The 10065-nt window shown below is 39.4% G+C and overlaps 1 protein-coding gene across 4 annotated transcripts; it reads left to right on the top strand.

Moving 5' to 3' along the window:
* The first annotated feature begins 924 nt into the window (after positions 1–924).
* On the top strand, positions 925–9862 carry znf970 (zinc finger protein 970). 4 transcript variants are annotated; one of them, XR_015508887.1, is made up of 9 exons: positions 925–974; positions 1120–1175; positions 2053–2174; positions 3382–4056; positions 5361–6035; positions 6706–7296; positions 7960–8897; positions 9184–9378; positions 9557–9862. XR_015508887.1 is itself a non-coding variant. In XM_087283490.1 (7 exons), exons 3-7 carry the CDS (start codon positions 2090–2092, stop codon positions 8634–8636), a joined length of 2703 nt encoding a protein of 900 aa, XP_087139616.1. In that variant the 5' UTR covers positions 925–974; positions 1120–1175; positions 2053–2089; the 3' UTR covers positions 8637–9124. The 4 variants fall into 4 exon arrangements, 2 of the variants coding, with proteins under 2 accessions (XP_087139616.1, XP_087139615.1); XR_015508886.1 differs by lacking the exon at positions 1120–1175; XM_087283490.1 differs by lacking the exons at positions 9184–9378; positions 9557–9862 and having other exon boundaries at positions 7960–9124.
* The last annotated feature ends 203 nt before the right edge of the window (positions 9863–10065 follow it).

The raw sequence follows: 10065 nt of genomic DNA on the forward strand, positions 1-10065 counted from the left end.
ACATTTGTCTCACCAAACTGTAAACATAAATGAGTATCTGCTCAAATACATTTGATTATGATTCACCTTTATGGTTAAAGTGTCACAGTAGCTATATGACAACTACAGTGTTCAGGTGTATTTTAATGCAATTATAAGAATATCTAAAATGCACATTCATTCATTTATTTTCTTGTCTGCTTATTTTCTCTATTAATCCGGGGTCGCCACAGCGGAATGAACCATCAACTTATCCAGCAAGTTTTTACGCAGCTGATGCCCTTCCAGCTGTAACCCATCTTTGGGAAACTAAAATGCACATATCAATAGGTAATCCTAAGCATCATTATATATATTAGCAGGATCAAACCTTTTATACAAGCAACACAAATACATTCAACATCACATATGTTTAAATGCAGGTTGCTGGTCAAATCTTTTTATTAGTAGTAATAATATACTGTTGTGCCTCCAGGAACAGGGTTGGGGAAACTAAATTAAACAATAGCACTTAAAATACAGTTTCTAATGCATTTACATATACAAAATATATTTTAGAATTTACACAGTTTATATTAAGCATTAATACATGTGTCTTTATGCTAAACAATGTTTGTGTCCAGCAATTATTAGCAATTTTGTTACACTTAGTAAAAATGTAATATGCAAAATGACGATGTATTCCTTTATTTAATTTTAAATTCTCCATGACGTGTGCACAACTAAAATTAGACTCTATAATGTAAATAAAACTTAAATGAATGAATAAAAGTCAACAATCACACACACTTTTGCCATTTTCAGCACATATTAAATGTCAGCTTCCTCAAGAAAGTAATTAGTTCAAGTCTCTGACATTTATTATTTAAGTGCACATTTATTGCATTTTTCTGAATTGCACATCATTTAAATGTGACTTTTATTTTGCCGCTCTGTTGTGATGTCATAAGTATGCGCCGATCTTCTCCAGCTCAAGTCTCTCTGATGAAGAAAAGGTTTGCATTTTGAGCATTTCAATGGCTTAAACTGACTTTAAAGCTTTAATCTATGTATAATTTTGCAATAATTGTAAAGTTAATTTATTATCTAATATAACATCGCAAGAGATGTGTCTCATTTTTTTCCTTGCATCTTAAATAGGGATTCACTGACATCTGTTTCACTCCTACTGCTTAAATCAGTGTGTGACTAGAAAAGTAAGTGTATCAACTTTTACAAACCACCCACTCAAAATAGAATAGTACTTTATAGTAGACCTAAACACCACAGTCTTTTGTAAGTGCAGCCACTGTGTAAAACATATGCTAGATAAGTTGGTGGTTCATTCTGCTGTTGCGACCCCTAATGAACAGAGGGACTAAGCTAAAGGAAAATGAGTGAATGAATAATTGTAAACGTAGGTGGTGACGTACCTGTGTCAGCTCACAGTGTTGTTCAGAAGTCTTACAAGTTGTCACTTCTTGTTAATGATGCCACATAGGGATCATTCCATTATTTTTATAGGGGGAGAATGATTTGTGTAACGGGGTTGAGGGGTTACTGAAGTAACAAACTAAACAACATGATTTTAATAAATAATCATGAATTTGCTCTGAAAAAAGCATAACCAGCAAAAAAAAAAAATATATATATTTTTATTTTTAAAATGTTCATATCCCAAGTATACTTTCACTTTCATATAACGATAAGAGCTCTGGTACGTTTTAAAAATGTATTATTAGAGACATTTTAATTAATATAAAAAGCTTTTTAAAAGTGATTTTGGTGACCAAATACATAAAACACAATCAAAAGAGTTCGAGAGACTCGGTTTCATGCATTGACTCATATATTAATGTGATTACACAGTGTCTATTAGAAAAGAGAAGCTTTAAATGTCTTTTAGCAGATTTACTGCATCTTGAACTCTCATTATTTCTATGATTAATCTGGCAGATTTGAGTAGGACAATCTGTTTTTTGGTTTGTTTATTATGTCCAAACAGTCATTATCAAATGGGGAAAACCCACTGACTATGGGTAGACTCAGCCAGACAGTCAGTGTTAATGATGCTCTTCATCTTGATCTTCACAGAGTGTCAAAACCCACAGAACAGCAGATTATTATAAAGATGGCGTTTATTAAAGAGGAGAGTGAAGACATCAAGATTGAAGAAACATTCACAGTCAAACATGAAGAGACTGAAGAACAAACAGGTCAGTTTTCATCCACAACTATATGCAAATGTCCAGCTCTTCCGAAATTAATAATGGACAGTACTTTCTGTGATCTTATACTCGATCCAAGGGTCAGTTTTTGTCGGTTATTAGTGACTATTTAACGTTTAAACAAGATGCAAATAAACTAAACTGAACTTCAGCTCTGAAATCTGGACTTTACTAGAACTTCTATGTTAAGCTGCTTTGACACAACCTACATTGTAAAAAGCGCTAAATAAATAAACATGAATTTAACTTTTTAGTATGTAATGTTCATCTAGGGCTGGTGTTTTTTTTTCCGATTAATTCGAATTTACGTTTTGATGACGATTTAATTTTATATTAAATCGAGAAATCGCGATTTAAAAAAAATATATATTTAATACATTATAATGGCACCAATGTGCTTTGTTTCACTCTCTGTATGAAGCAGGAAGCACACCAGAAGCGCCTCTCGGCGACGCGCCACGCAGCGCCATGGATTTTACAATTCTAAACAGATTTCTATACACACATCGGCGCCGCCGAGCCACGATTCAGGGTGCAGTATATATTGCAGCCGCGCCACAGAGCGCCATCTGATTAGTTTCATGTTCAATATCATGCGAATGTGCGCGTTTGGTGTGTGATAGTTTAAACTGTCATGTGCGCGCCGTGTCGCGTCGCTTTGTGCGACCTGCTTGATTGTCTGTTAAAGCGTGAAGACATGTAGGATTTTACTTGTTGCATTAGTCTGAGTCACGTCTGGATTGTCAAGACATATTCCCTCATCAAGTCGATAAACTCGATCTCAACATGTATGAAGGACGTAAAACCCTGCCATGTGAAAAACCACACCGATCTTTCGGTTTGAACACAAGCAGAGGTGAGGGACTGTAGCAGAGAGAATGAAAGTAGCCGCCCCCATGACGTCATTTAGAGGACCTAGTTGAAAACCAGACAGATCAGGCAGCATAATACAGAGAGTGGAGCAAAGTGCGTCAAATGATCGGCATTTAAAAGGGGGAAAAATAAAAATAGATTTAATATATTATTTTATATTAGACACACATCTGGTGCTTTTATTTGCTCCTGCTATACATCGACAGCTTCTGGGATTCTGGTATTGTAAGAAACGGCAGTTTCAGCAGCATGTTTTGAATCTCTATAAATTTTCTTTCATTTAACTTTCATGTATCTGTCTTATATGTATCTTGTATGTTAGACATTATGGCATTCAAAGAAGAGAGTCAAGAACCGAAGAACACTGAAGAACCTGATTCGAGAGAGGAACATGCGAGACTTCACGCTGCAGAAAAGCCCCACACGTGTCCTCAGTGTGGAAAGAGTTTCAAACAAAAAGGAAAACTTTGTGTCCACATGAGAATTCACACCAGAGAAAAGCCCCTCAGCTGCAGTGAATGTGGACTAAACTTCAGTCGAAAATCAGTTCTGAGCAGACACATGAGGACTCACTCTGGAGAAAACCCCTTCACCTGTCAGGAGTGTGGGATAAGCTTCAGTCGTAAAGATGCGTTGAGCAGACACATGAGGGTTCACACCAGAGAGAAGCCTTTCAGCTGTCTACAGTGTGGAAAGAGTTTCACTCAAGATGGAAGCCTCAAACGCCACATGCTAACACACACCGGAAAGAAGACTCACACCTGCCAGCAATGCGGACAACGGTTTTTCAATAAATGGATTCTTGAACGCCACATGAGACAGCACACAGGAGAGAAGCCTTACACATGCCAACAGTGCGGAAGAAGTTTTACTCTTAAATCAACTCTTGATGCGCACTTGAGGATTCACACCGGAGAGAAGCCGTTTGTCTGCAGCCAATGTGGGAAGAGTTTCAGACATAACGTGACCCTGACTAACCACATGAAGACTCACAAAAGTAAGAACTGATTTCTGTTGTTACTGTGGGGGAAAAAAGGTGTTATACAAACAGTACAGAATTTTAGAGACGCAGGATAATTGTTAAGAAAACTTTCAGTCATCGTCAATGTAGACAGACTTGAACAAAGTCAAATGAAAGGTTAACGCAAGTACTCACGGTCAGAAGCATTTTAGAAACCTTAAAGTGATAGTTCATCTAAAAATGATCCTTCTTTTATTATTTACTCGTCCTCCGCTTCTTCCAGACATGTTTGACCTTCTGTTGAACACTAAACAAGATATTTTGAAGAATCTTTGAAAGCAGCAGCCATTGACCTCCATGGTATTTTTGCTTCATACTATGTATGTCAGCGGCTGCTGCGTTCTTCAGAATATTTTGTTTTGTGAACAACAGAACAATAATATTCATACATTCCCTGCTGAAAAATCCAGCTTAAACCAGCCTAAGCTGGTTGGCTGGTTTTAGCTGGTCGACCAGGCTGGTTTTAGATGGGTTTTGGCCACTTCCAGGCTGGTTTCCAGCCATTTCCAGCCTGGTCTTAGCTGGTCAGGCTGGAAATGACCAGCCAAATCCAGCTAAAACCAGCTTGACCAGCCTGGTTTAAGCTGGATATAGCTGGTTTTGGCTGGACTTCCAGCTTGGCTAGGCTGGTCAAGCTGGTTTTAGCTGGTCATCTCCCAGCCTGACCAGCTAAGACCAGGCTGGAAATGGCTGGAAACCAGCCTGGAAGTGGCCAAAACCCCTCTAAAACCAGCCTGGTCGACCAGCTAAAACCAGCCAACCAGCTTAGGCTGGTTTAAGCTAGATTTTTCAGCAGGGTTTAGAGAAAATGCCAAGGAAATTTTGATTCTTGGGCTGAAACTATCCCTTTAATATTACCAAAAGGAATCAAACTGGACAGAGGCATTTGGGAACAAACTTTATTTTGTCAGACCCCAAAATGGCTGATGTTGATCCAATAAGATCAGCTGACATTCGACCTTTGAAACAAAACTATCCTGAAAACAAGCGTCTGATAATGTAGCATGTCAGTCTGATAATGGCCTTTTTTCTGAAGTTTATTTTGAGACACACTTATAATTGAGAAATTAGGTGTTTTATTACAGTACATTTCAATGTATTTTTGTCCAACCCTGTTTACCTGTAAGTTTCAAACAAGCCTAAAGGACTCACCTATATTCATCAGGTGTATTTAATTAGGGTTCAAGCTAAATTGTGCAGAACTGTGGCCAGGACCAAGGTTTGGCACCCTTGGTTTATACCCTTCTCATTAAACTGTGGTATGTCTTTTCTCATGACAGACATGATGGCACACAAAGAAGACAGTCAAGAACCGAAGAACACTGAAGAATCCAATTTGAGTAAGAAACATGCAAGAAGTCTCGCTGTAGAAAAGCCCCACACGTGTCCTCAGTGTGGAAAGAGTTTCAAACAAAAAGGAAAACTTTGTGTCCACTTGAGAATTCACACCAGAGAAAAGCCCCTCAGCTGCAGTGAATGTGGACTAAACTTCAGTCGAAAATCAGTCCTGAGCAGACACATGAGGACTCACTCTGGAGAAAACCCCTTCACCTGTCGGGAGTGTGGGATAAGCTTCAGTCGTAAAGATGCGTTGAGCAGACACATGAGGGTTCACACCAGAGAGAAGCCTTTCAGCTGTCAACAATGTGGAAAGAGTTTCACTCAAGATGGAAGCCTCAAACGCCACATGCTAACACACACCGGAAAGAAGACTCACACCTGCCAGCAATGCGGACAACGGTTTTTCAATAAATGGATTCTTGAACGTCACATGAGACAGCACACAGGAGAGAAGCCTTACACATGCCAACAGTGCGGAAGAAGTTTTACTCTTAAATCAACTCTTGATGCGCACTTGAGGATTCACACCGGAGAGAAGCCGTATGTCTGCAGCCAATGTGGGAAGAGTTTCAGACATAACATGACCCTGACTAACCACATGAAGACTCACAAAAGTAAGAACTGATTTCTGTTGTTACTGTAGAGAAAAATCTGCAAAAAAAATTGAGTTTTGCAAACAGTAAAGAATTTTAGAGACGCATGATAATTGTAAAGAGACCTTTCAGCGTTCATCTACATGACTACTGAAACTCAGATCTGACTCCAGAGTCACTCCAAGATTCTTGACCTTATTTTTTGTTGTTTGACCCTTAGAGCCAAGGTACGCATTCACCTCGAGAACCTCGCCTCTGTTCCCAAACGCAATGAGTTCAGTTTTCTCTTTGTTTAACTGAAGAAAGCTTTGGCACATCCAGCTGTTCAGTTGATCAATGCATTGGCAGAGGGTGTCAATCTTGCTGTAGTCATTAGGCAGTAAAGCTAAGTAGATCTGAGTGTCATCAGCATGGCTGTGGTAGGAGATTTGGTTCTTCTTCATTGTTTGGCTCAGAGAGAGGATATAAAGGTTGAACATTAGGTGTTTTATTACAGTACATTTCAATGTATTTTTGTCCAACCCTGTTTACCTGTAGGTTTCAAACAAGCCTAAAGAACTCAATTATATTGACCAGGTGTGTTTATTTGGGGTTCAAGCTAAACTATGCAGAACTATGGCCAGGACTGAGCTTGGGCGCCGTTTGTTTAAATCCACCTTATTTAACTATGGTATGTCTTTTCTCTTGACAGACATGATGGCACACAAAGAAGACAGTCAAGAACCGAAGAACACTGAAGAACCCAATCGGAGAAAGAAACATGCAAGAATTCATGCTGCAGAAAAGCCCCACACGTGTCCTCAGTGTGGAAAGAGTTTCAAACAAAAAGGAAAACTTCATGTCCACATGAGAATTCACACCAGAGAAAAGCCCCTCAGCTGCAGTGAATGTGGACTGAACCTCAGTCGTAAAGATGCGTTGAGCAGACACATGAGGGTTCACACCAGAGAGAAGCCTTTCAGCTGTCAACGGTGTGGAAAGAGTTTCACTCAAGATGGAAGCCTCAAACGCCACATGCTAACACACACCGGAAAGAAGACTCACACCTGCCAGCAATGCGGACAACGGTTTTTCAATAAATGGATTCTTGAACGCCACATGAGACAGCACACAGGAGAGAAGCCTTACACATGCCAACAGTGCGGAAGAAGTTTTACTCTTAAATCAACTCTTGATGCGCACTTGAGGATTCACACCGGAGAGAAGCCGTATGTCTGCAGCCAATGTGGGAAGAGTTTCAGACATAACGTGACCCTGACTAACCACATGAAGACTCACAAAAGTAAGAACTGATTTCGGTTGTTACTGTGGAATAAATCAGCAAAAAAATTTAGTTTTGCAAACAGTTAATAATTTTTAGAGGCATGATAATTGTAAAGAAACCTTTCAGCGTTCATCTACATGACTACTGAAACTCAGATCTGACTGCAGAGTCACACCAAGATTCTTGACCTTATTTTTTGTTGTTTGATCCTTAGAGCCAAGGTACGCATTCCTCTCGAGAACCTCGCCTCTGTTCCCAAGCGCAAGCCTTAGGTTTTCTCTTTGTTTAACTGAAGAAAGTTTTGGCACATCCAGCTGTTCAGTTGATCGATGCATTGGCGGAGGGTGTCACTGCGGCTGTAGTCATTAGCCAGTAAGACTAAGTAGATCTGAGTGTCATCAGCATAGCTGTGGTAGATTTGGTTCTTCTTCATTGTTTGGCTCAGAGGGAGCATATAAAGGTTAAACATTAGGTGTTTTATTACAGTACGTTTCAATGTATTTTTGTCCAACCCTGTTTACCTGTAGGTTTCAAACAAGCCTAAAGAACTCAATTATATTGACCAGGTGTGTTTAATTATGGTTCAAGCTAAACTGTGCAGAACTGTGGCCAGGACTGAGCTTGGGCGCCCTTGGTTTATACCCTACTTATTTAACTATGGTATGTCTTTTCTCTTGACAGACATGATGGCACACAAAGAAGACAGTCAAGAACCGAAGAACACTGAAGAACCCAATTTGAGTAAGAAACATGCAAGAAGTCATGCTGTAGAAAAGCCCCACACGTGTCCTCAGTGTGGAAAGAGTTTCAAACAAAAAGGAAAACTTTGTGTCCACTTGAGAATTTACACCAGAGAAAAGCCCCTCAGCTGCAGTGAATGTGGACTAAACTTCAGTCGAAAATCAGTCCTGAGCAGACACATGAGGAGTCACACTAAAGAAAACCCCTTCACCTGTCGGGAGTGTGGGATAAGCTTCAGTCGGAAAGATGCGTTGAGCAGACACATGAGGGTTCACACCAGAGAGAAGCCTTTCAGCTGTCAACAATGTGGAAAGAGTTTCACTCAAGATGGAACCCTCAAACGCCACATGCTAACACACACCGGAAAGAAGACTCACACCTGCCAGCAATGCGGACAACGGTTTTTCTGTAAATGGATTCTTGAACGCCACATGAGACAGCACACAGGAGAGAAGCCTTACACATGCCAACAGTGCGGAAGAAGTTTTACTCTTAAATCAACTCTTGATGCGCACTTGAGGATTCACACCGGAGAGAAGCCGTATGTCTGCAGCCAATGTGGGAAGAGTTTCAGACATAACGTGACCCTGACTAACCACATGAAGACTCACAGATAAGAGAACTAATTTATGTTTTCATTGCAGATTTAGTTTTACAAACACTTTTAGAGACGCATGATAATTTGATTTAGTAATATTATAGTATTGCACTCCTGGATCAAAACAAACGCAAGCGCAGGTTGCCAGTTCAAGGACAGGAGCGAGTGATTTAAACCGTATTCTAAATGAAAGCAACGGCACGTTATAGAAGGGGTATAGAAGGAAACAGCCTCTGTTTCTCACGGCTGAACAACAGAAAACTGACAGTGATCAGCTCAGGTACAGCTCATGTTTATTCAGTGTTAAATGCTAATAATGTGAGTCTGACATGAAATTTATTGCCATACTACTAAAAGCAGCAGCAGATAGTTCAGCTCAGATCTGGAGAATACAATAAACCCATTGAGATTAAACTTTAGAACTAAACACAAATGAGTGATCCAGCATGTATATGTAATAATGTTGAAGAGGATTATTATGTATTAAATAGATTATAAACCTTCCCATTTGGTGAGTGAGTGAGTGTGTGTTCTGTGATTCTGAATAGATGTATTTTCTCTCCAAGATAAAACAGTGCAGGTGCACAAGCACCCAAAGCCCCATCTACACTAATGGAATATACACATTTGACTTCAGACAAACACAGAGCACCTAAAACACTGCAGTGCTCCATGAATAACACTTGTATCAGAGTGACAGCAATGTTTTGTCAGCTTGACAATCTCTGAGAATGGTCGCCGAGCAGTCTACATAGAACCAGGTAATATTTTTTTTTAAAGCATTGACTGGTCCACAATGATAAATAGGTTGGGGACTATTGATCTGTAACAAGCACTACTAATATTTAAATATAAAAGTAAGAAGAGCACATTTAGATTTGATTTCAGCAAAGATAACCACGACAGTTTTCAAGATGATTCTGTTTTTTTATATTTCAGAGAAAGATAAAGTCGAGTGTCATCTGCACAGAGATCACATGATACTACATGTTTAATAAACATAAATGCAACATGTATAACGAAAAAGGAAGATTGGGCAACAACTGGCCCTGTGGTACAGCCAGAGTAAAAGATAAGCTGACCAGCAGAAACAGGGAAAAAAAACCCCACTGCTCTTCTGAAAACAGGAAGCAAAAGTAGACGTGATCATGAGAAAGAAAAACAAACACAAAATCTTGTGTTGTTAAATTTAAAGTATAAAATATTGAAGAAAAGATGCAAATAAAGAACAGAAAGAGCAGAAAAGAGGAAATAAGCAAAACTACAACCACAACTGAGCTCAAGTCCCGCTGGCTTGGTTAAAATTAACTGCTAATAAAACAATACTGTAGACGAAATTCGAAGAAATGAACACAAAACTGGAAACTGGACACACTCAAAGGGGCAACACTCTGGCACTTGCAACTGGAAAATCCCTTAAAGAAGAAACAACAAGAATTGTGTGTGAA

Source organism: Danio rerio, chromosome 15 (assembly GCF_052040795.2).
Source record: "Danio rerio strain M-AB ecotype USA chromosome 15, GRCz13ab, whole genome shotgun sequence".
NCBI classification, from domain to species: domain Eukaryota; kingdom Metazoa; phylum Chordata; class Actinopteri; order Cypriniformes; family Danionidae; genus Danio; species Danio rerio.